This window comes from Perognathus longimembris, chromosome 20, assembly GCF_023159225.1.
Source record: "Perognathus longimembris pacificus isolate PPM17 chromosome 20, ASM2315922v1, whole genome shotgun sequence".
In the NCBI taxonomy this organism is placed as follows: Eukaryota; Metazoa; Chordata; class Mammalia; order Rodentia; family Heteromyidae; genus Perognathus; species Perognathus longimembris.
Window position 1 is genome coordinate 22,966,055 of NC_063180.1, and position 25,313 is coordinate 22,991,367.

At 52.0% G+C, this 25,313-nt stretch overlaps 2 protein-coding genes across 6 annotated transcripts; both read right to left on the bottom strand.

The window, feature by feature from the left end:
* Positions 1–427: 427 nt before the first annotated feature.
* On the bottom strand, positions 428–7,880 carry Hsd17b14 (hydroxysteroid 17-beta dehydrogenase 14). Of its 4 annotated transcripts, none has more exons than XM_048329923.1 (9): positions 7,579–7,876; positions 7,128–7,166; positions 6,667–6,749; positions 6,045–6,111; positions 5,118–5,209; positions 2,173–2,277; positions 1,821–1,888; positions 1,614–1,710; positions 428–1,006 (listed from the first exon to the last, which is right to left on the bottom strand). In XM_048329923.1, exons 1-9 carry the CDS (start codon positions 7,664–7,666, stop codon positions 851–853), a joined length of 795 nt encoding a protein of 264 aa, XP_048185880.1. In that variant the 5' UTR covers positions 7,667–7,876; the 3' UTR covers positions 428–850. The 4 variants fall into 4 exon arrangements, with proteins under 4 accessions (XP_048185880.1, XP_048185882.1, XP_048185881.1 ...); XM_048329927.1 differs by having other exon boundaries at positions 843–1,006; positions 1,614–1,699; positions 7,579–7,879; XM_048329925.1 differs by lacking the exon at positions 2,173–2,277 and having other exon boundaries at positions 7,579–7,880.
* Positions 7,881–7,950: 70 nt separating this feature from the next.
* Plekha4 (pleckstrin homology domain containing A4) lies at positions 7,951–24,244 on the bottom strand. 2 transcript variants are annotated; one of them, XM_048329894.1, is made up of 20 exons: positions 23,845–24,244; positions 23,290–23,407; positions 21,516–21,623; positions 20,636–20,708; positions 20,446–20,546; positions 20,194–20,303; positions 19,250–19,465; positions 18,638–18,917; positions 17,809–17,895; positions 15,752–15,799; positions 15,547–15,627; positions 15,315–15,464; positions 13,717–13,815; positions 12,828–12,968; positions 11,424–11,526; positions 11,269–11,345; positions 10,497–10,658; positions 9,416–9,465; positions 8,855–8,967; positions 7,951–8,592 (listed from the first exon to the last, which is right to left on the bottom strand). In XM_048329894.1, exons 2-20 carry the CDS (start codon positions 23,371–23,373, stop codon positions 8,327–8,329), a joined length of 2,349 nt encoding a protein of 782 aa, XP_048185851.1. In that variant the 5' UTR covers positions 23,374–23,407; positions 23,845–24,244; the 3' UTR covers positions 7,951–8,326. The 2 variants fall into 2 exon arrangements, with proteins under 2 accessions (XP_048185851.1, XP_048185850.1); XM_048329893.1 differs by having other exon boundaries at positions 23,290–23,449.
* Positions 24,245–25,313: the final 1,069 nt, after the last annotated feature.

Sequence of the window (25,313 nt, forward strand, 5' to 3'; positions counted from 1 at the left end):
CCTGATCCCCTTCTCTGGACATTTTGTGCCAGCTCTATCTCCTTTGTGCCAGCTATCTTCCTGCTCCACTGGCAAGGAAAACCAAACGCTTTTCCCGAAGGACCATTATGTTGCAATTAGCACTTAATTGACTCTCTCCTGTGGGCCTTTCAATTAGGGCCCAGGTGCTGTTCTATCCAGACAGGTGTTAGCAACGTGGGGCCCTGCTGTAAGGCCTGCAGGTTGAGGAATGGAATTCTGGGGGGCCAGGCTTGTATAAACAGCAGGAAATAAATAAGTGACATCCAGACGGCAAATTGATTTTGTTTGTGTTTTGTGTGCTGGTCTTGGGGCTTGAACTCTGGGCCTGGACGCTGTTGCTGTATGTCTACCACTTAAGCCACAGCTCCACTTTGAGGTGTGTGTGTGTGTGTGTGTGTGTGTGTGTGTGTGTGTGTGTCAAATTGGAGATAAGAGTGCTAAGGACTTTTCTGCCCAGGCTGGCTTCAAACCACAATGCGCAGATCTCAGCTTCCCCAGTAGCTAGGATGACAGGTGTGGGCCACCTGCTCTCCAGTTCTGTTTGCTTTTGACAAGGTCTCACCGCGTAACCCAGCCTGACCTGTGCTTCACAGTTCTCTTGGCTTGCTTCCTCAGTGCTGGGATCACAGATGTGACCTACATGCCTCTCTTGCAAATCGCTCTTTGTGAGGGTGGGTGCCTGTGGGTGATCTGGTAGAGACCGAATCTAGGGAGCTGCGGCTGTCCCTGGGAGGCCCAGGGTACACGTTGGAATTTGGGTTGGGGTAGGAGAGCAGGGAGGCAGGCCTAAGGAGGTGGCAATGTGGGAGGTTGAGAAGGGAGGATGGGATCAGCCCACAGGGGTTCTGTGGCTAGCTTTACACCCGTACCCCAGCTCTGCACCGCCAGTCACCAGGAGCTCCAGGCCTGTGCAGAAGCTGGCTTCGGAGGCCAGAAACAGAGCTGCAGCCCCCACCTCAGCTGGCTGGCCCATGCGGCCCAAGGGCTGGAGAGAGAAGAGAAGAACAAGTCAAGAGAATTACCCTAAAGCTGGGTGTTGTAACATATTCCTGTAATACCTGCTACTGACCAAGTAGAGGCAGGGTGATCTAGAATTTACAGGTCAGCTGAGGCACAGACTTTTATCTTAAAACCAAAAAACAAACAAAAGGGCTGAGGCATGTGGCTTTTGTGGTAGAACTCTTGCTTAGCAAGATGGAGGCCTAAGGTCCAATTGCCAGTATTAGGAGAGAAAGAAAAGAGAGGGAAGAGGGAAAAAAAAAAAAGGTAGGTGGGGTGCTGGTGGCTCAAGGCTGTAATCCTAGCTACTCAGGAGGCTGAGATCTGAGGATCATGGTTCAAGGCCAGCCTGGGTAGCAAAATCCATGAGATGCTGATCTCTACTAAACTACTCAGAAAAAGCTAGAAGGGGTGCTAGAAGGGGCTCAAGTGGTAGAATGCTAGACTAAAGCAAAAAGAAGCTCAGGGACAGAGCCCAGGCCCAGAGTTCAAGCCCTAGGACTGGCAAAAGAAGGAAAGAAAGACAGAGAGAAGCTTGACCACAACACCCCAAGCCTTGTTCCATTCCACGCAGCCCTGGCCCACACTCCTACCTGGGCCATGGTGCCCTCTTGGATTGTGGCCTCGGGGTCTGGGGTGGATGCTGCCAGCTCCTCCCAAAGTGGGGTCCAGATGTTTCCTGGAGAAATACTTGGGTGGAGGGAGAGGGGATCAGAGCGGCCTACCCCATAGAGTGCTTCTTGGGCTCACCCCCAATCTTCCCCACTCCCCAAGGGCCTCTCTGGCATGGAGCAACTCACCAGTTGACTCGGACACCATATTGGCTCTCATCCAAGGCCAAGGCTTTGGTCATGGCAGTTACAGCTCCCTGGGGGGAAAACAACCAGGTGGCAGTCCCCTCCCATCCTCATCTGCCAGCCAGTGGGCACAGGCAGGGCATCAGAATGACCCTGTCCTGCCCTGGCCTAGGCCTTTGTCAACGGTACCAGGGTGCCTCTAGGGAGAAACGTAGTACAAAGCGATCTGTCACCAGCCCTGACAGTTCAGCCTGCGGCTGAATCAGAGAGCTGGGTAGAACTCTCCCAGGTTCTGGCTCCAGCCTAGGCCGAGGCCTCCCAGGGAGTGGGGCAGCAGGAGGAAGCCCAGGCCTACCTTGGTGGCCACGTAGGGAGCTGCCTGGCCCTGGCCAATGGCTCCGACCAAGCTGGAGATGTTGATGACGTTACCCTGGCTCTTCCGCAGGTGGGGGAGGGCCAGCTGGGAAGGAGGGGGGCAGGGAGGAAGTGGGGAGGGGATCAGCACGCTGTCCCCCTCCTCTTGGCCCTTAGGGACAGCATCTAGAACTTTTCCATGTGTTGCCTGAGTCTGAGTCTCAGCCCTTAGGGAGTCTCTCCTTGTCTGAACTGAGGGGTGTCTCTCTTACATGGGGCCTCTGTCCCCTCTCTCTCCAGGCCTCTGTCCCTCTCTCTTTTTCTTTGGGTCTCTTCCTCTCTCTGGATCACTGTCCCTCTGTCTCTCCTCTGGGTCTTAGTGTATCTCTCTCTCTCTCTCTCTCTCTCTCTCTCTCTCTCTCTCTCCCTCCTCTGTCTCTTTGGGTTGCTGTCCCCTCTCTGTCTCCCCTCCCCACCCCCATCTTTGTATGTTACTCAAAACTAGCCATCATCGGGGCTGGGGATATAGCCTAGTGGCAAGAGTGCCTGCCTCGGATACACGAGGCCCTAGGTTCGATTCCCCAGCACCACATATACAGAAAACGGCCAGAAGCGGCGCTGTGGCTCAAGTGGCAGAGTGCTAGCCTTGAGCGGGAAGAAGCCAGGGACAGTGCTCAGGCCCTGAGTCCAAGGCCGAGGACTGGCCAAAAAAAAAAAAAAAAACTAGCCATCATCAGCCACAAACATTCAAGATCCAGCGGACTTCACGAAAGGCACCCCATTTCCAGGCTTCTCCCAGGCTGTCCTCCAGCCCCTCCCCCTGCCCCGGGTGGGGGTGTGATGTGGGGGTGTATTCTTTCATCACATTTGACCTGGGATAAACTCAAAATCTTTCCTTCCTGGGATGGAGGCCTTAGGCCTCTAAGCTAGCTGGCCCAGCCCTGGTCCAGTCATTAAACATGGCTGAACCTTAGCTCTGTGGAGATTTAAAGTGATATCCTGCCCTACCTCCCCCACACCCTCATCTCTGGCTCTCCAGAAGAGTGGGTTTCCAGGCTGATGGGAGGGAAAAGGTGCAGGGATTCCCCAGGAAAGAGCAGAGAGCCCCAATGCCAACACGACCAGTATGGGGCACTCATGCTCCTATTATGTTAGAAGCCAGCTGAAGGAAACCCTCAAGTATCAGTGACCCTCCATCTTCTCATCATCCTGAGGATTAAATGAGCTAATAGATTGATAGACAGCTGACAACAGGACCAGATATGTACCAGGTTCCTTCCCACCCTCCTTCCCCCAAGGCCTTTACACACTTCCTTGTATGTAATATCCTATGCCCTACTTTTACTTTTTCCTCCCCCTCATTCAGAACCTTACCTTTTCCCCTCTTACTTTTTTTTCTTTTTTCTCTGCCAGTCCTGGGACTTCGACTCAGGACCTGAGCACTGTCCCTGGCTTCTTTTTTTGCTCAAGGCTAGCACTGTGCCACTTGAGCCACAGCACCACTTCCAGCCTTTTCTGTGTATGTGGTGCTGAGGCATTGAACCTAGGGCTTCATGCATGCTAGGCAAGCACTCTACCACTAAACCACATTCCCAGCACCGCCCCCCCCTTTCTATTTTCCCAATGTGCACTTGGAGATTTCAAGGTGTGTTGGGCATAATTAAAAACAACAACACACAACCCTGGGCCAAGGGCGAGGTAAGATAGTAGAGTTGGTGTGGGATATGGCTGAAAGGTTGCATGGGTGTGCAGCTTCATCTCCTTCCATCCTCAGAACAAATCTGTGGCCCGCTGATGCCCACCAGACCATCTCACAGATGTGAAAAAGGAGGCACAGGCCAGGTTAGTGACTTGTACAGTGTTTCAAGGAAAAAAAGGCAGAGAACTGTAGCAGGTGGGACATTTCTACCCAGGCTGTTTTTGAACCATGATCTTTAGATCTTAGCCTCTTGAGTAGCTAGGATTATAGGCCTGAGCCACCAGTGCCTGGCTGGAAACAAAGGCCTTGTGCAAATTCAATATGCAATTTTCTCTGCCTTCTTGTATAGTCTCTGAGTGCCAGGGAAAAAAAGTGTTATAGGACTTGGGGGTGTGGCTTGAGTGGGCATGGTTTAAGTAGGCGTGTGGCTCCAGGGGAAGTACCTGCCTAGCAAGCCTGAGAACTGAGTTCAAACTCCAGTACAAGCAAAAGGATTAAAAACAAACACACAAAAGCCAGATGCTAGTGGCTCACACCTGTAATCCCAGCTACTCAAGAGGCTGAGATGTTAGGGATCAAGATTCAAAGTCAACCCAGGTAGGAAAGTCCATGAGACTTTGATCTCCAATTAATCAACAAAAAGCCAAAAGTGGAGCTGTGGCTCAAGTGGTAGAGTGCCAGCATTGAGCAAAAAAGCTCCAAGACAGGGGCTGGGAATATAGTCTAGTGGTAAAGTGCTTGTCTCATATACATGAAGCCCTGGGTTTGATTCCTCAGCACCACATATGTAGAAAAAGTCAGAAGCGGCATTGTGGCTCAAGTGGTGGAGTGCTAGCCTTAAGCAAAAAAAGAAGCCAGGGACAGTGCTCAAACCCCCGGACTGGCAAAAAAAAACAAAAACAAAACAAAAAAGCTACAAGACAGTCCCCAGGCTGCAGGACTGGCACACATATCAATAATAATAATAATAATAATAATAATAATAATAAATGGAAAAAACTATCCACTGCCTGCCCCTGACTTCTTGAATGGCTGAAAACCCACCCCAACTTTCTGTCATCTCTACGCCAGTGTGGAAGATCCTGGAAGGTCCCAAGAAAGCTCCTGTCCTACAACTATCCAATCAGATCAGATCCTCCTGGATGGAGGGGGTTGCATTCATCTACAAAACCAGGCTTCTTCCAGAACAGGGAGAACAAGAAACAGAAAACATTTTGCTTGTAGAGAAAGAAGATCCCAGCCCTCACCTTGGTCAAGGTGTAAGTGGCCAGCAGGTTCAGCTCCAACAGCTGCCTGAAGCTCTGGGCAGAAGTCTCCTCTGGCCACTGGGGCGGCGGGTCTAAGGGGAGAGATGAGAGAGGAGAGGGGCTGTGGACAGGGAGGGAGGGGGACATGTCAAGGAAGGGCACTAAGTAGCTCCTAATGAAAGACTAGGGTTCCAATCTCAGCCCTGTCACTGTCTGTGGTGTGACTTTGGGGAAAGTCATTTCCCTCTGTGTTTCCCTTTCTTTCTCAACTTGCAATATGAGTCAACATTTCATTTGGGGCTTTGTAAAATTTTGTTTTTGAGATTAGAGTCTGACAGTAGCCCAGCCTAGCCTTGAACTCATGATCCTCCTGCCTCAGCTTTCTGAATGCTGGCATTATAGGTGTGCATCACTCACCATGCCTGATTTAGGCTTCTAAATTTCAAAAGTCAATATTTGTACCTGACACTTAGTAAGGACAATGCATATGTTCACCAAATAAACAGAAAGGGAGAGGGAAGTGAGAAGAACAGAAAGATCAACAATAAAAAAAAAAGGGCTGGCTGGGTGCCCGTTGCTTGTCTGTAATCCTAGCTACACAGGAGGCTGAGGTCTGAGGATCATGGTTCGAAGCCAGCCAGGGAAGAAAATTCTTATTTCCAATAAACAACTCAAAAAAAGCACTGTGGCGCAAGTGGTAGAACACCAGCCTTGAGGCTCAGATACAGCACTCAAGCCCTGAGTTCAAGCCCAGGATTGGCAAAAGAGGAGGAAGAGGAGGAAGAGAGGGGGGAGGGGAAGGAGGAAGAGGAGGAGGAGGAGGAGGAGGAGGGATCTGGCATGTGGCACATGGAAGTTGGTGACTCCTGCTGTGACCCCCCCGCCCGCACCAAAGATCCCCTCTGCCACCCCAGATGCACAACTCACGGTAGCCAGCATTGTTAACCACACAATCCAAGTGGCCAAATCGATGGAGGGTATCAGCAATGAGGGCCTAAGGGAGAAAGGAATTAGTCTGTGAGGATTTGGGGTAGGGTCATCTGCCTGGAGGGAAGGAAACTCAAAGCAGGGCAGGAAAGGGGAGAGAAACATACCTAGGGAAAGGACAGACACTGAGTGGGGGGACAAAGGACAAGGGCCAGGGCAGACCGCCACAGAAACTCACAGAAACCAGAGATGGGGCCACAGACTAGGGGGCGGGCAGACAGAGATCCTACCACAGAGGCTGAGGGAAATCCACAGTAGCAGAGAAGGATGTGGAGAAGATGCCCACAATGTGGGAATTCATTCCCTGGAAATCTCCAGACAGGTGTATGATTAGAGGAAGGACTTCAAGGACACCCAGGAGTGGGATGAGGGAAGCTAGGGGCAGGGGTGGGGGTGGGATGGGGGAGGGATGCTACTGCCTTTGACATGACGGGAGTACAATTTAGTCTACAGAGGAAAGAAAGGTGGAGGGACAGGTGTGCAAACTCCAGAGAGAACTAAGCCAGAAAATGAAGCTATTCACTGTAGATGGGGATAGAACAGGGGAAGAAAATGTGCTCACCCCTACTTCTTCCTCCCGAGTCACGTCACAGGGCATAAAGACAGTTCCAGGAAGTTCCTGGACCAGGGCCTGGCTTCCTGACTCTGCAGGGAGTAATAAGCAGGGCATGGACACCCAGGTCTAAAGGAAGAGGCTGGGGTCTGGACCCTCTCCCCCATCTGAGGGAGAATTGGGGTTTCCATCCTGGGTATGAGGGAGGAGGCTGTGTCTGGATCCCTGGGTTTGAGGGAGGAGGCTAAGCCTGGGCTCCTGGGCCAAAGGGAGAAGAACTGGGATCTGGACTCCTGGGTCTGAGGGAGGAGGCTGGTGCCAGGATTCTTGGGTCTGAGAGAGAAGAATTGGGGTCTGGATCCCTTGGTCAAGGAAAAAGCTCTGCCTGGATCCCTGGGTCTGAGGGCAGAGGCTGGGTAGAAGTGAGGGAGGCAGAGTGCAGTGAGGACGGTGTTCCCTGCCTCACTCACCATCTTTGTCACAGAACACCACCTGGGCCCCACTCTGAGCTGGAAGGGGAAGGAGAGAACAGGTGTTTACCCCCAGCCCCCCTCCCATTCCTCCTTCCCGGCCTCTGCTGCCCCCTCGTGGCCGCCTACAGCGGCGCCGACCTCAGACCACTCGTGACCTCAGTCTCGTGATGGCCCCCGGGGACAAAGGGCAGAGCCTTCCCGCACCTCCTCGCTCCCCAGCCCGGCTCACGCTGGCCCCCGCTGGGTTTGTGCATCCCGCACCTGTGGGGTTCCAGAGAAAAATCCACTGCAAACACGCAGCAGATTAAGTCCCACACCTGCCCCTTGTTGCTGTAGTAACCACCATAGGTGGGAGGCGCCCTTGGCCATCCTCGCAGCCCTTCATCCCAGACTGAGTGTCTTCTGCCCACTCCCCCTTGGCGCCCCCCGCCCCCCCCCCCAAGCTCACCAAAGGCCCGGACGATCCCCGCTCCGATGCCGCGGCCGCCCCCGGTCACAAGCACCACCTTCCCTGCGTAGCGCCCTCCTACAGCCATTCCAGCTCCACCGAGGCTCACTCGGGTCTCTCCACCTCCCAAGTCCAGTAGAGCTGGTTCCTAGAAGTCAACCATGGAGTTGTTGCAAGTACGGCCAGAGACTTGGAAGTGGGGCCCCCAGCCTTTTCTTCTGAAATACCCGGGGATCCAAGCTCCAGTCTTCCTTCCTCAGACCCAAGAGTTCAGATCCCAGCCTCCACCCTCAGACCCAAGGGTCTAGACCCCAGCCCTCAACCCTCAGACCCAGAGATCCAGACCCCAGCCTCCTTCCTCAGACTCCGGCCTCCTCCCTCAGATAAGGATTGAGGCTATCCAACAGATCCCCTCTCTCAGATCCCATTTCAGGACCCTTCCTCCCTCTCTCCTCAGACCTGTGCATTAAATCCTTCAGCACACTGACATCCGGGCCTCCAGCGTCAGGACCCAATAACGCATCCCCAAACAAACAGGAAGTTACTGAGTAAAAGTTCAAAGTTTTAATCCAAATTTAGACAGCGTTGGGGGGAAAAAAATAGTCTTTCACCATAGATACCCCGCCCTCCCAGACCACAGGTGAGGGCCGCGCCACGCCCCCGTAGCGCGCAGAGTGGTCCTCCAGTTCCGAGTGGCATCGCCATGGCCACGCCCCCACAACCGGATTGGCTGCTGCGTTTGGGCCAGTCAAAAACTGGACTGTAGCAGAGTGACTCTGAGAGGCCACGCCCCCTCGTCAGTCAGGGGCGGGGCGTTCCCAGGGTCCCACGTGGGCTCCCAGGGGGCCGGGCCTCTGCCCCTCCCACCGCCGGGGCGTGAGAATCCCTTGGACTCTGAGTTGGCCACTGGAGGAGACGGTCTGGGCGAGGCCACCCGGGGCGTGGTGTCGGTCGGGGGCGGAGATGCTGGAGGGAGAGGTTCTCCCCTGGCCTCCACATTTCCACTTGGAGTGGCTGAAAGAGAAGGAGAAAAGCAAATTTAGGGCCTCTGCCCTCCAAACATCCCTGTTCAAGCCTTCCTTCCCCAGACCCCAGGGCCTCCTTCCATTTCTCTTTGAGACTCCGATGCTGCTCACCGAGCCCTCTTCTGTTCCTCGCTAGGACCCAACATCCCCAATCCATGCCCCCATGTTCTCCCCAGAAGAATGGTTTGGCCGAGCCCACCCCTAGACTCCCCGTGCCCCCAAACCGGTAGGGTGACATCCCCAGTCATCACCTGTCATGACTTTGTGCCACTGCGATGCTTCCGTGGCCAGGGCTTGGGAAAGGCTGAGGACCCGCTCCCGGTGGCCATCGGAGGTGGGTAAGTGTGGAGTGGTGATCCTGGGACTAGGAGAAACCGAGAGACAGACAGAGACACACAGGGAGACAAGTTGGGCTTCGGGATTGGCGAGATTCTGTATAGCATGGACCAAGCAGGAGAGCTCAGACTTATGGGAGTTGTAGTTCCTACCACGTGTCTTTGGGAGACTTTAAAAACGTAGTCCCGGTGCATTGTGGGACTTGTAGTCCCATCGCGCACCACACCAGTAATAAGCTTCTCCTGGAAGGGGTAGGGTTTGATTTAAGCCATGGAAGTCCTGGGAACTGCGGTGTAAAATCCTTGCTGTCGAGGGGTTCTTGGTTTTGTTTCAGATGTTCTTCCTAGAGCTCAAGGGGCTCTAACGTTTTTGGGGATATGACGTTTATTACTCAGGAGACTCTAATAGTAATGCTGCCTGGCACTCTTTTGCAAATTAATATCCCTGCTCCCTTCCCCTACCCTCCAGTTCCTTACCTACTCCAGGAGCCTGAGCTTCTGAGCCATTTTGCAGCTCCTATGATAGGCTGGAAAGGAATTGGGGTGTCAGAATTCCTGACTTCATTTTCAGGGTGAAGTAGAAGGGACTCAGAGAGGAAATGAAATCTACCCAAAGATACTGATAAGGTCTCATTTTACTTTTGCTTCTGGAAAACAACACTGGTTCACAACTCTCTCTCTCTCTCTCTCTCTCTCTCTCTCTCTCTCTCTCTCACACACACACACACACACACACACACACACACACACAGCTACCCTTAGGACCTGTCCACTGCCTGTTCAAATGGTTATGAATTGGAGGTAAAATATTTTCAAGGGCTTATATGTGGTAGGCTAGATCCTCAACCTAGAGCACCAATTGAATCATAGCATAACAGATCATTAAGAGGTAGGGCTCAGATGGAGGAAGGTGGTCTGTGGGTGTTGTGCCCTGGAAGAGTTTATCTTGTCTCTGAACCCTTGCTCCATCTGCTTCTGGCCTGCCCTGCCACAACCCTCCATCTTCGTTTCCTTCCTCACAATAATCCCAGAAACAGAGGAGCCCACAAACATGGGCCAAAACCTCTAAAGCCAGGAGCCACGAATCTATCTTTCCTCCTCTGTGGTGTTTTACTCCTCTCAGGTGTTTTGGCACAGCAACTGATATTTGACTATCATAAAATTCTACAGTACAACTCTCGTGAGCTGTGGAAAACATTCTAGTCTCCAGACCCCAGGAATCTCCTTGCTGAAATGTGGGGAAATTCCTTGCTTAATATTTTTCCCCTTGCATCCTTTAATAACAATAAGCAAGAAGAAAACCTTGACATCCCATGACAGGAGTGAACCCTTTCCTGAAGAAAGACCTGGGTTTTTTCTCACCCTCCTCTGACCACCCTCTCTACTAAGGGAGCTAGGAACTGAGAAGGGCAATTGGATAAATCTGGAAAGCTAGTTTGATGGGGGTATGGAGTTAAGGAAGCACCCTCAGATCTCAGGAAGGGAAACTGAGGCCCAAAGTAGAAGTTCAGAGCCCTTTACCACCCCACCACCCCACGACAGACCCAATTCCCCTCACCCTTTGTTCCGTGTCAGGCTTGTGTCTCGCTGGGGACAGGGTCCTCCCCAGGGTGAGGAGGCTGGGAGAGGCAGAGCGTGGCAGAGGCCGGCCATGCTCCTGATTTCTGCGCATGCGCTCTAGTTGCTCCCTGGCACTCATGCGGGGCCGGGCCACAGGGGCCTAAGAAGATAAAGTGATGGAGTCTCAACCCTGAGCCACCTCTCGCTGTTTCCTCAAAAGGGAGGAAGCACTTAGACTCCTTGGCTGTAATGAGCTTCTGCTAGGAGTTAGAACTCTAAATTGTACTTAACAAACACAGACAAACAAACAAACCCTGAACTGGTTTTAGTCAGACAAATAATGGCTCGATGGGTGCCAGTGGCTCCTGCCTGTCATCCTAGCTATTCAGGAGGCTGAGATCTGAGGATCGTGGTTCAAAGCCAGCCTGGGCAGGAAAGTCTGTGACACTCTTATCTCCAGTCAACCACCAGAAAACCTGAAGTGATGCTGTGGCTCAAATGGTAGGGCGCTAGCTGTGAGCTGAAGAGCTCAGGGCCAGCCCCTAGGCCCAGAGTTCAAGTCCCATGGCTGACAAAAAGCAAAAGGAAAGGCTCAAGTGGTAGCACACCTGCCTAGCACGTGCAAGTCATGAGTTCAAATCCCAGTATCGGGTGATCTGGCACATACCTTCGTGGTAGAGCCCTTGGCTGGCACAGGCAAGGTCCTGGGATGCTACAATGGAGGCACAGAGAGGTTTACTAACCCACCTCTAGTTACACAGCTGACTTACCTTGGTTCCTGGCTGTGGGGACATGGGGCGGCGACACTCGGGGCTGGATGCCTGGGAGAATCTTGGAGACTCACGACCTAGAAGGACGGGAGGAGCTCCGTGAGGATGGGAGCACCAGGATGCCCCCCCACACACACACCCTGCAGGACGCTCACCTGTTGTGTGCAGACTTGCGAGGGCACTGTCACATCCAGGTGGGTGCCCCCAGTCGGCCTCCGGGGACCGAGGCGAGCTCACTTCCACAGACTCAGGCAAGCTCTTCAAGGACAGAAAGGAGATATTGTGATCATAATAATTATTTTTGCAGGGCTCAGGGACTGAGACACAGCATGAGGAAAATTACTATTACAAACCCAACCTGGTGCCAGTAGCTCATGCCTGTAATCCTAGCAACTCCGGAGGCTGAAATTTGAGAATCCTGGTTCAAAGCCAGCCTGGGCAGGAAAGTCTGAGACTCTTATCTCCAATGAACCACCAAAAAGCTGGAAATACAGCTGTGGCTCATGGTAGAGTTCTAGCCTTAAGTACAAAAGCTCAGGGACAGCACCCAGGCCTTGAGTTCAAGCCCCACCACTACCACCAACAACAAAAAAGCTGGACATGGTAGCACATGCCTGTCAGGAGGTATTAAATAAATAGGAAGATTGCAGTCCCGATGAACAGGAACAAAAAAAGAAGACTGTATTCCAAAGATAACTAAAGTAAAAAAAAGATCCGGGGATGTGGCTCAAGTGGCAGAGCACCTGCCTATAAAGCAAGAAGTGCTTGCTGAGTTCAAAACCTAGAGTTGCAAAGATCAAAACACACTGTGCAATTCCTTACATCACATTTACATGTATTCGATATTATAAGTAATATAGAGATGATGTAGGTTACCTGGGAAGATGTATGTGGAACCACACATACAGTTACTATTATGATAACTTATTATTATTGTCAGTTGTGGGGCTTGAATTCAGGGGCTGGACCCTGCCCCTGAGCTTTTGTGCTCAAGACTAGTGCTCTACCACTTTGAGCCACAGCTCCTCTTCCAGTTTTCAGGTGGTTAATTGGAGATAAGAATCATATCTATAATGCTACCCAGCTGGCTTTGAACCTTTGTCTTCAACTCTCAGACTCCAGAATGGCTACAATTTGTGAGCTTTTTTGCTCAAGGCTAGCACAGCTGCACTTCTGGCTTTTAAAAAAAATAGTGGTTAATTAGAGATAAGAGTCTCATGAATTTTCTTGCCCAGACTGACTTCCAACCATGATCCTCAGATCTCAGCCTCCTGAGTAGCTAAGGTTACAAGCGTGAGCCACCAGTGTCCAGCTCGATTATGCTACTTTATATGAGGGACTTGAGCAACCAGAGAGTTTAGTATCCACAGGAAGGAGGGTAATATTGATCCCTTTGGGGCAATGTATAACTAAACAAGAAAGAAAGGCCTCTAGATGAGGAGGTACTTGCCTGAAACTGGGTAGTTGATCAAGGGACGGGGAAAGAGGTGGTGTGGGCTGGAGGGGGGAGTAGAGACTGCTTGGGCTGGGGTCAGGTGAGACACAGGTGAAGGGCTCACCTCTCTCTCTGAGGACTCTTCCCCTGGAAGCCCAGGGGATGCGGGCTCAGGCTCAGTGGGTGGGGGCTGCTTCTGGGGGCCCCCCAGACCAGCCAGTGTGTCCTCCACCATCCACAGCTGCTGCTGAGCAGAGGCTCTATCCTAGGGAAAAGGAATTTGTTCACAATGGAAAAAACATCCAAGGAGAGCTACAGCTGTTAGCCCCACTCTCCCCACCCCCAAAGACTCAAATCACTAGGTGGTTTATGGGGTCAGGATTCTTCTCCCCGTGGGTATCCAGCCTGCCTGTCTTCCTTCCTTCCTTCCTTCCTTCCTTCCTTCCTTCCTTCCTTCCTTCCTTCCTCCCTCCCTCCCTCCCTCCCTCCCTCCCTCCATTCCCTCTTAAGACAAGGTCTCCCTACATAACCCAGGTTGGCGTCTATCCCAGCCTCCATCACCACCACCCCCCTCCCCAGCTAAAAGCTGGGGTTACAGACAGGCACCACCATTGCCCACAAGAAGTTAGAATTGTTACAGAATGAACTATGATCTGGAATCTACTAGGTAGGCTTAGAATAAGGAGGGCCAGTCTGAAGCTAAACCCTGTGGTTTATATCTGGGGGAATGGTTATTAAGGAAGGGGTGGAGCTTCGAACTAGAAACGGTGTCAGACATGAAGTTGCCTGATGGAGACAGGGAAAGGGGAGTCAGGGCTTCATTCAAGGCAGATTTAGAACGGAATGGCTCTCAATCTGAAAGTAGGTCTTAGCCATGATTTGAAAAAGGGCAGGGGAGGAGCTGGTGATCAAAAGGAAGGAGCTTCTGCCATGGGCCAGGGCTTAAAGTACTAGGTTTCTAGGTGGGACTTGGGAGTGGAGGGTTGGGCTGGGGACCGAATGGGAGGATGTACCTGGGGGGACCCAAGGTGCAGCAGGTACTCCAGGGTTTCTCTCAAGGTGCCCAGTTCCTGTTCCAGGCCGCTGTAAGTGTCCCAAACCCGCTCTCGCTCCTCAGGTCCCCCAAAGCCAGAAGGAGACATGAGGTTAGACCTGAGGTGCTGGGATTGCAGGTGTCCACCACCATACCAGTGAGGAGATACTATTATTTTTATTTGTTTTTGCTTTGTTTTGTTGTTTTGGTTTTTTGCCAGTCCTGGGGCTTGGACTCAGGGCCTGAGCACTGTCCCTGGCTTCTTTTTTTCTCAAGGCTAGCACTCTACCTCTTGAGCCACAGCGCCCCTTCTGGCTTTTTCTATATATCTGGTGCTGGGGAATCGAACCCAGAGCTTCATGTATACATGGCGAGCACTTTACCACTAGGCTACATTCCCAGCCCCTATGATTATTTTTAATATGTAGAGTTTACAGAGGGGAGCAGATAAGGCCCAGAGGGATTATACAATTTTTCTAAGGTCATACGCCCATTCTAAATTGGAGCTTATTAAAAGCCAGGAACCTACATCAAAATCACCACATCAGCTGGGTGCTGGTGGCTCATGCCTATAAATCCTAGCTACTCAGGAAGCTGAGATCAGAGGACTACGGTTTAAAGTCAGACTGGGCAGAAAATTCCATGAGACTCTTATCTCCAATTAAATAGTAAAAAGCCAGAAAGGGAGCAGTAGCTAAAGTGGTAGAGCCCTAGTCTTAAGCACAAGAGTTCAGGGACAGTGCCTAGGCGATGCATTCCTGAGTTCAAGCAAGCCCCAAAACTGGCACCAAAACAAAACAACAAGAAAAAACATTTATAAATTAAACTCTATAATCCATCACTAGTACTCAAAGGAAGAAAAGGAAAAACACAGAGAAAAGAGGTAAAAGAAAAAGAAAAGGGCAATAGGAAAAAAAACCCCAATCCTTCTTAGGGCCTGGGAACTGTCTCTTAGCTTCTTCCCCCCAAGGCTTGTGCTCTGCCACTTGAGCCACATCTCTACTTCCAGATTTTTGGTAGTTAATTGGAAGCAATCATCTTGTAGGCTTACTTTCCTGGGCTGGCTTCAAGCCTCAATCCTCAGACCTCAGCCTCCTAAGTAGCTAGGATTACAGGACTGAATGACCAGTACCCAGCTAAATGAACCTTTTGGGTTGTTTTTTTTTTTTTGGTCCATCATGGGGATTGAATTCTGGGGCTGGGCACTGTCTCTGAGCTCTTCAGCTCAAGGCTAGTGCTCTACCAATTGAGCCACAGCACCACTTCCGGTTTCCTGGTGGTTCACTGGAGATAAAAGTGTCCTGGACTTGCCTGCCCAGGTTGGCCTTGGACCTCGATCCTCAGATCTCAGCCTCCTGAGTAGCTAGGATGACAGGCGTGAGCCACTGGTGCCCAGCAACGAACCCGTCTTAAACAACTAAATGATGATGTGTTGTTTGGTGGCCTCCCCTCTATGATAATCAAGATTACAGGGTAAAAACTGTCCTAGCTCGTATTCTCCAGAATTTCCTAAAAGCCCCCAGCTTCTTCATTATTTCTACCTGTCCAGGACCTGCGGCCCCTTCCCAGATCCCTTACCTGGGCCAGGTGGCAGAGGGCAGCCCTCACACTGACCAGCCTGTCCTGCAGGAGGCGCTGGCGGCCCCAGGCCCTTCCAGGAGCCGCTGCCTCCCGGGTTGCCTGCCCCAGCTGCTGCCTGGTCAGCTCCAAGGCGGCCTCCAGCTGCTCCTGAACTCCAAAGGATGGTGGTTAGAGTTCTGCTGCAAGGACTCCCCCCACCCCTGCCCATTCACCCTACCCCTTTCAGAACCTTCTCCTCCTGCCGCTGATCTATGTCCTCCTGAAGACTTCTTAGGAGCCGATCCTGCCCACACAACTTAGTCAACAGAGTCTGGAGAAATGAACAAAGAAGCTGCTCATGGACTCCAGCTAGGGCTTTCTGTCTCCTTCACCATCTAGAACAGTCTCTCCCCAACTTTGGGAACTCAGCAGAAGTTGCATCAGGGAGAACTTACATCTGTCTCCGATCTTTGATGGAAGGTTGAGTCCAGTGGGGGACCTGGCTGAAGAGGAGAAAGGCCCAGGTCAAGGAGACAAGCTAGTTCATCTTGAAACTTAAGGTTCCCCCCACCCCTGGACATCCTACTGCTAGCTTTCCTCCAGCTTCAGGAAATGTCAGCAGACCAACTCTCACACAAGCCCACAAGCTCTGTCATCAAACAGCCATGGCAAATAGGTAACAAAGAGAATGGGGGACCAGGTGCTGGTGGCTCACACCTGTAATCTTAGCTACTCAGGAGGCAGAAATCTGAGGATCTTGGTTCAAAGTCAAAGCCCATGAAGCTCTTTTATTCTTCTTCTTCTTATCCTGGTTATGAGGCTTAAATTTTGGGCCTGGGTGCTGTTCCTGAGCTCCTTTTGCAAAAATAGCGCTCTACCACTTTGAGCCACAGTACCACTTCTGGCTTTTTCTGTGATTTAAATTGGAGATAAGAGTCTCATAGGGCTGGGGATGTGGCTTAGTGGTAGAGTGTTTGCCTAGCTTGCATGAAGCCCTGGGTTCAATTCCTCAGCACATATACAAAAAACAACCAGAAGAGGCGCTGTGGCTCAAGTGGTAGAGTGCTAGCCTTGAGCAAAAGGAAGCCAGGGACAGTGCCCAGGCCCTGAGTTCAAGCCCAAGGACTGGGAAGAAAAAAAAAAAAAAGAGTCTCACAGACTTTCCTGTCCTAGCTGGCTTTAAATGGCTATCGTCAGATCTCAGCTTCCAGAGTAGGGTTACAGGTGTGAACCACTATCACTGGCTCCCTGAGACTCTTATCTCCAATTAACCAGCAAAAAGCCAGAAGCAGAGGTATGACTCAAATGGCAGAGTGGCAGCATTGAGCAAAAAAATAATCTAAGGGATAGTGCTCATGCCTAAGATTGTGTCATAGCACTAGCACAAAGGAGGAGGAGGAAGAGGAGGTAAAGGAAGAGGAGGAAGAGAAAGAAGAGAAGGAAAAGGGTGAGGAGGAGGAGGTAGAAGAGCAGGAGGAGGAGGTGAAGAAGAAGAATAAAGTTGCCTGGCAATGGACACAGAGACAGGTAGGATTCAAGCCAAGTAACACTCGGACCTGGAAGCACTAGAAACAAGGCCGTTAGAGGGATCTGACATCCCACTTCTTCCACCAGAATGACAAGAAAATTCACTTTCTTTTTTTTTTTTTTTTTTTTTTGGCCAGTCCTGGGCCTTGGACTCAGGGCCTGAGCACTGTCCCTGGCTTCCTTTTTGGCTCAAGGCTAGCACTCTGCCACTTGAGCCACAGCGCCACTTCTGGCCGTTTTCTGTATATGTGGTGCTGGGGAATCGAACCCAGGGCCTCATGTATACGAGGCAAGCTGTCTCGCCACTAGGCCATATCCCCAGCCCCCACTTTGATTCTTTTAAGCTTTGTATTGTTCAGTCCTGGGATCTGAATTCACATCCTAGTGCTTGCTAGGTAGGTGCCTCTGTCCTTGAGCCTTTTCTGATTTAGTTATTTTTTCAGAGAAAGTCTTGTTTTCACTTGGGACTGATGGACCTGGATTGCAGTCTTCCTACATATGCCTTCCTCAGAGCTGGTATTTCCATTATGCACCACCAGACCCAGTTTGTTTGTTGAAATGGGTTCTAGCTTATTTTTTTTCTTTGCCAGTCCTGGGGCTTGGACTCAGGGCCTGAGCACTGTCCCTGGCTTCTTTCTCTGCCACTTGAGCCACAGCGCCACTTCTGGCTTTTTCTATATATGTGGTGCTGAGGAATCAAACCCAGGGCTTCATCTATACGAGGCAAGCACTCTTGCCACTAGGCCATATTCCCAGACCCTTTAGCTGATTTTTTGCTAGCCTCCCACATGGATCTTCTCAATGTCTGTCTTCAGAGTGCGGTACTTTGTTAAAATAGCTACACAAAACTAATCCCAGCACCTACTCAAGGACACAGAACTGTCTAGCCATCTCTAGATTCCTAGGCATGGAAGTGACATTCCTTATGGAAAAGAAAGCAAGGAAGGGGGCTTTTGTAACATCTGAGGTACCCCAGGATACTTACCAATAAGACCATGGAGGCCCGTGTCCCAGGAGGTCTTGGGGGTAGCTGGAGATAAGTGGAAGAACCAGAGGAGGCCTGGGAGGAATACTGAAATAAAAATAGTACAGCACAAGTGTCAGAATGTAAGTGTTCTTGACAATTTGTTGTTGTTGGTCATGGGATTTGAACACAGGGCCTGGCAACTGTCCCTGAGCTCCTTTTTCTCAAGGCTAACACTCTACTGCTTTGAGCCACAGAGCCATTTCCAGTTTTTTGCTAGATAACTGGAGACAAGAGTCTCAGAGCTGGCTTTGAAGCATGATCCTCAGCTCTCAGCCTCCTAAGTAGCTAGGATTACAGGCATGAGCTCCCAGGGCCCAGCTATTTTTTTTGACATGCTGAAGTTTACACAGCATCCTTCCCTTTCTTCCCTTAACTACTCATCAAGTTTCAAAATGGGTGCTTAGCAGCCCCCAAAGGCTGATGGAAGCTAACTGTGGATATTCTGGGCTATAAGCCCATGATGATCAGAGGTAGGCAGCCAACTAGATTACTTTTTATTTTTACTTTCTGAGACCTGAAGCAAATGAAACCATTCTATCTCCCAGCACTGTGTTTGGAGAAGAATCTGGACCACAACTCCCGTGATGCTTAGAGAGCGGAGGCCAGGAAACATGGTGAGGCCCGACGGGAGATAGAGGCCTGTGACCCCTCCACCCCTACTCCACACTTTGCTTGGTTCCGTTGGGAACTACAATCCCCATAATGCACTACCTCAAAACATACAGAGGAAGACGCCTCCACGGCCTGACGGGAGTTGTAGTTTCTCTTCCTCGACTTCCCTGCTCACCTGTGTCACGGGCTCCTGACTCCAGTGCTGGGGGCTCTTGGAAGGTCGAACTCCGCCAGCTTCGGGGGAGGGTCCTCGGCGAGGAGTGGGGGGCCGGGAAAGGGTCTGTCGCTGGGGACCCCAATCCAGAGGAGGCCGGACATCAATGCGACTTAAAGGGGTGTGGGGTCGGGCCGGGAGAGTTGCATCTCCTGATGAGGGAGGGGGTCGCCGGGCAGGAGCAGACCGGGGACGGGGAAGGCTCAGAGGGGAGGGAGGGCGAGAAAGCGGTGTGAACAGGCTGTGGTCAGGACAGAATCGGGAAACTGAGTCAGCTAGAGTTGCTGCCCCACCTCTATCCTTATCCTCTATCCTTAGCCTCAAAAAAGAAAAAAGAAAATCTCATCTGTCTCTCACTGGTGTACAGTCCTTCTCTGCTGGGCAGATCCTGAATAGTTTCTCCTGTGTAGCCTCCTCTAGACCTTGGCAGTAACTCTAGCAACAGGCAGACCCTCAGCAGACAGCGCCACGCCCCCAGCCATGGCCCCGCCCTTCAACAGGTTCTGCCCCCAAACTCTGGCCCCGCCCATCCCAGGTCCTGTCCCACCCCCTCCACCTGCCAGCCTTGCTCACTCTGGGCTTCTTGTCCTCCTCATTCCAGGGCTAGACTGCAGGCCTAATGTAGGGCTGGGAGAGAGCAGCCTGGGTCTGCCGCGACCTTTGGAGAACCGAGCCACCTCTGGTGATTCTGAGATGCGCCCCTCCTCTCCTCTGCTCACTTCTGGAGGACCCCCAGGGCCGCCCTGGCCCTCACCAGGCTGGGGACGTGCTGGGGACCTCGATCGCCCACTAGCAAGGTGGCACAGAAAGACAGACATCACTCATTTGGATCTCCTAACAGTTCTATTTTCTTAACGACCCACCCTGAAAGGGGAGTTCTTAAATGTGAATAGTGCCCCAATCTCAGAGACAGGGGAAAGAGGCTTTATTTATTTGTCAGTTGTGGGGCTTGAACTGTAGGCCTGGGCACTGTCTTTGAGCTCTTCAGCTCAAGGCTAGTCGTTCTACCACTTGAGCCACAGCACCACGTCTGGTTTTCTGGTGGGTAATTGGAAATAAAGAGTCTCATGGGCTTTCCTGCCTGTGCTGGGTTTGAACCATGATCCTCACATCTCAGCCTCCTGTGTAGCTAGGATTACAGGTGTGAGCCACCAGAGCCTGGCTTTCCTATTTGAGATGACACTGTTCATATGGGTACTGGAGGTAGGGGAAAATGGAGATTTCTGAGGAAGCTAATCAGGGAGTGTATAACATATTGATAACAGGCAACAAAGCAGAGACTGTCCATGAGATTCTCAGATTGAGGATCAACTCACAGGGGTGGGACTGAACAATGTGGGGGATGGAACTTGAGAAAGTCCTTTCCTTGGTTCTAAGAGCAGAAGTTCCCTGAGGTGGAGCTTGGAAGGCACAGTCTCCTAAGCTGGATATCCAGTGTTGGGCTACCCTATGGAGAGTAGCTTGCGTGGATTATGCTTAGAATAGAAGTCCTGCATGGGGCTTGGGCCTCTACTCACCAGTCCTCTCCCTCTGCCCTTGAGGCCCGGCCCAGTGCCCGAAGCCAGCCCCTCAGGTCCTCTAATGTATCAGCTGCTAGAACATAGGTCCTCATGCCAGGGTGTTCTGCCTGTGGGAAGAGCAGGCTTGCCAGTCCCTAGCTTTCTATAAAGGACGTCACTGATCCTGGTTATGAGCTTTTATCTCTAGCGGTGGATCTCTCCGGCCCCCGTCCTGGTCACCTGCTATTCCTAGGGAATGGAGGGACTCACCGTAAAGGTGAAGCGTCGCCCTCGAGGGGCCCCCGGCCCATCTGGCCTGATACTGTAGCTGGGGAGCAGGACACTGCCCAGAACACTCTCCTCTCGACTGTCTGCAATGAGGAGAGGGCAAGGGAGAGTCGGGGAGGAGGAGTGAGTGGGGGGGGGGTCTTCCCCAAGCCATGCCATCTGAGACACTGACCCTTGTAATAGAAGAGGCAATGGCCAGAGAGAACAAACCAGCGGCGTTTCCAGAGCCGGAGTCCAGAGCTGTCCTGGGAAGAGAGAGAGAGAGATAGAGAGAGAGAGGGGAGAGAGAGACCTGAGTGGCGAGAGGAGAAGAAAGTGGATGGAGACTGTGTTGCATGAGAACAAAGCCCCATGGGAGAAGGGGGAGGCAGAGATAGCGAGGACAGAGACCCAGAGGGAGGAGTGGAGAGACACCTCTGATGCAGGATATTCCCACAGACAGCTAAGAGCCAGTGTATGGGATGAGAGCCAGGTTCTGTACAATCAGACTTGCACTTGATTCTAAGCTCTACACCACTTTCAAAAGACACCCTTAAGCCAGGTGCCTGCTAGGACCCTCACGATTTCCTACCTGACAAATGGGGGTTGAGACCTAAGGAGGGCTTGGGTGAAATCACGTACCACAAATGACCATGGACTTTAGAGAAAGCCGTGGTCCGTGTATCCTGGAGCCTGAGTCAGAGAGTGGCCAGAATGGTGGTACTGAGTCATGATTCCAGTACTGAGCTTCCATCGCCTCTGCCTGAACCACCACACCACCTCTGTCCATGTACCCTATGCTGGGAGTCCTGGGGACGCTTATAATCTCAGCTATGCCCCAGGTCCTAGGTAGGAGGATGCAGCTTGAGGCCGGTCCCAGGGAAAAGGCTCAGACCCGGAGTTGAGACCCTGAGGACCCCAGGACTGCCCAAAGTAGTCAGTGAAGGAACCAATGAAACAACGTTAGAATAAAGGGAGAGGCAGTGAGTTACATCAGGAGACATGACAGGTAAGAAATAATGGACAGCCAGGTCACAGCCCCTGTGTTCTCTGCCTTCTCCTGGGGACCGTACCTGCTTATGAAGCCAGCCCCGAATGTGCACAGGCAAGTTGGGGTCCCTTCGGAGGGCATGGCTCCTCTTCCCAAAGGCATGGACTTTGTTTACTGCTCGGGTAGGCTTCTGAGGAGAGAGGGTGGGCAGCAGTGAACGGGGTCTCACTGGAAACAGGCTCCAGGAAGGGTAAGGTGGGCAACCAAGGAAGGAGCTCCCCTCGGGGCCCTTAGAAGTCAGGTCAAGAAAATGAATTCAGATGTCAGCCAGAGGCTGTTGCATACACCTGTAATCCCAGCTTCTCAAAAGCAGAGGCAGGAGAATGACAGCGCAGGCAGGAAGACGACAGCCAGGGAAGAGTCAGCATGGAACTCTACCTCAAGCCCCACACCAGTGGCTCACACCTGTAATCCTAGCTACTCAGGAGGCTGAGATCTAAGGATCACGGGTTTGAAGCCAACCCATGCAGAAAAGTCTCTGTGAGGGGCTAGGGATATAGCCTAGTGGCAAGAGTGCCTGCCTCGGATACACGAGGCCCTAGGTTCGATTCCCCAGCACCACATATACAGAAAACGGCCAGAAGCGGCGCTGTGGCTCAAGTGGCAGAGTGCTAGCCTTGAGCAGGAAGAAGCCAGGGACAGTGCTCAGGCCCTGAGTCCAAGGCCCAGGACTGGCCAAAAAAAAAAAAAAAAGAAAAAAAGAAAAGTCTCTGTGAGACTCTTATCTCCAATAAATCACTCAAAAAATAAAAAATAAAAACAAAAAGCAGGGAGTGGCTCTGTGGCTCAAGTGGTAGAGCACTAGCCTTGAGTTCAAAGAGGCTCAGGGACAGCACCCAGGCCCTGAGTTCAATGAGTTCAAGCTCCAGGACTGCCCCCCTCCCCCCAAAAAAGAGACTCCATCTCAAAAAAAAAAAAAAAAGAAAGAAAAATCAAGAAACTAAACAGCAAAAGGACGGAATATGTGATTCAAGTGGTAGACCCTGAGAGTTGAATCCTTAGAAACAAGGATGAAAATAAAACCAGAGCCGGGCACGGCTGGCATACACAGCAGGCTGACATCTTCAAAGCAGAAAAACCTGCGAGACCCTTCTCTCCAATTAACCAGCAAAAAGCTGGAACTGGAGGTATGGCTCACGCAGTAGAGTATCAGCCTTGAGTGCAGAAGCTAAAGGAGAGTGTGAGGCCCTGAGTTCAAGCCCCAGTACTGGCACAAAAAAAGAAGGGGGGAGGCGTAGGAAAAAGAAGAGCCCCCACCTAACAGCTTCACACCTGTAATCCTAGCTACTGGGGAGGCTCAGGTCTGAGGATCTTAGTTCAGAGCCAACACCGGGCAGGAAAGTCCATGAGACTCTTATCTCCAATGAACCACCAGAAAATCGGAAGTGGCATTGTGGCTCAAGTGGTAGAGCATTAGCTTTGAGCTAAAGAGCTCAGGAGCAGGGCCCAGGCTGAGAGTTCAAGGCCCACAACTGACCAAACAAAAAGAACCACCACCTCTCAGTTCCCAGGGGACCTGGGCTGGCTGGGGCGAGGCCTTAGCAACCAAGTTCAACAGAGGTTCTTCCCTTGGCTGGGAATTAGGGAAAAAATAGGAGGGGTGGGGCCAGAATAGGGTGTGGCTTCAAATTCCCCACTGCAGCTGATGCTTGCTTGGCTTGCCACCTTCCAAGGTTTGGCAGACCCCCTGTTGCTGAGGATCCTTGTCCTTCACAACCAGAGTCCTGGGGCGAGGAGGACACAGGAGGACAGGGCAGCACCAGCTCTTCTACCCGTGCCCACCAGGAAGCCCGTACCTTTGTGCTCAGGCTGCTGAGCGAAGAGATGGTGGAGGCGCTGCTGGCCAGGCTGAGGCTGCTGCGAGGTCGACCCTCCTCCATCAATGGCGCGGAGATGGAGAGAAAGGGGCTGTGTCTGGGCAGTTAACCCAGCTGGGGTCAGGGACAGGGTCAGAGGCTCCAAGGTCAGAGGAGGAGGAGGAGGGGGAGAAAGAGCCTGTTGTTTGAAGTTGGGGGGCTGGGGGAAGAAGCCATGGGCTAGGACTGCATACCAAGGGCAGTGCCAAGAGAGGTGGGCGGCCCTGGCAGCTGCGGGGAGGGGGCAGCTGTCTGAATGCTGGCCAGAGAATAGGGGCTCCTTTATTCACACCCACTGAGCTCTGGCCAGGAATGTGACCCTTTTTGTGCTACAGACCCCCCCCCCCCATTTCTTGCCTCCTTCCAGCTGCCCCAGGCTACCTGTCTCCTGCCTTCTCACACATACCCCCAAAAAACCATCCTTACTGACTCCCCAAGACCAGACCTGCGGGGCACCCAGGCAGGAATGCACACTCAACACAGGCAGAAACTTACCTAGTCCTGGGGTCCCAGGGACTGAGGAGGGGCGGATGTCTGTCCTTTTGTCACTTTAGGTGGCTGCCTCTCTCTCCCTGTATCTTCTCACTAGATCATTCCCACACTCATTTTGTCTGCCTCCTGTCTTGTTCTCTCTGTGTTTCTGCCTCTCCTTGTCTCTTCTGGTTTTCTTCTCTCCGTTGCCTCCAATCTCTTGGCTCTTCCTGTCTCTCTCTCTCAATCCTTCTTCTATCCAAGTCTTCTCCTCTAATTGAATCACGTCCTAAATCTCAGTCTTTCTCTTCTCTCTCTCCACCGCCCCCCCCCAATCTTGCACTTTCTGCCCTGTCTTGCACTTTCTACTGCTGTCAAGATCTCTTCCTCTTTCTCTCCATGGCTGCTGTTTCCTTCCTGTCTTTCCGACTCTCTTCCTCACTCTCTCTTTCTCCCTCTCCCAGTTTCTCTTTCCTCTCTGCTGGTTCTCCACACACTGCCCCCCCCCCCTCCCCAGCCCTGCCAGCCGCCCACGCGGCTGGCTATCTCCCCTCCCAGTCCTGGCTGTCCCCGCCCCTCTGGTCTCCCCACCACAGCCTGACCCCTGGCTCAGCCACCCCCACTGCTAAGGGGAGGGACTGAGGGGCCCCCTCAACTCTTGGGTTCCCTGAGCTGTGACTGGGACTTCTCACTGTGTAGAGCTGGGCCCTCAACTCTATAGAGTCATTGAATTATGTGGTTGGGGGTCTAGACCACTGTCCCCCTCAGTGAAGAGGATTTGGGGGCTTGTAAGGGGACCATAGTTCAAATTCCTGAAACCCTGGATTGGGGTTTGGGATCTAGAAGTGTGGCTTTGAGTGAGTGGGGCAGGGAAGAGGTGATGAGTTTCAGATTTCCACCATAGTCACAGGTAAGAATTCTTGTCAGACATTTACTGGGACTGAGGCTGGAGTCAGGAACAGCTCAGTGGTAGAGCACTTGCTTAACATCTGTGAGGCCCTGGGTTCTATCCCCAGCACCCTTCCCTACCCCACAACAGCACCCTTCCCTACCCCACAATGGAACTGGCTTCTTTAGTCTGAAATTTGTAGCAAAACCACACCCAATCAGAGTTTCAGTTCAGATAAACAGTTTCTGCATCCATTTCCAGTAGTAAGACCCAAGACCAGCCTTGTGACCATGAATCAAGTCAGTTTAGCAGTCAGTTTCTCTTTGTCTCTCTCTCCCTCTCCCCTCCCCACCTCCCCCACCTCTCTCTTTCTCTCTCTCTCTCCCCCTCTCCCCTCTCTCTGCCAGTACCTCTGTCTCTAAGCCTGTCTCCTAGCTTTTAGCCCTCAAGGCTAGTGGTTCTCTACCACATGAGCCACACCTCTGCATCCTGCCCCAGCTGGCCTCAAATGAAGATCCTCAGACATCAGCCTCCTGAGTGGCGAGAATCCCAAGCTACATGTGTGAGTTACCCAGCACCTGGAGGTTTATCAGCCCTTACATAT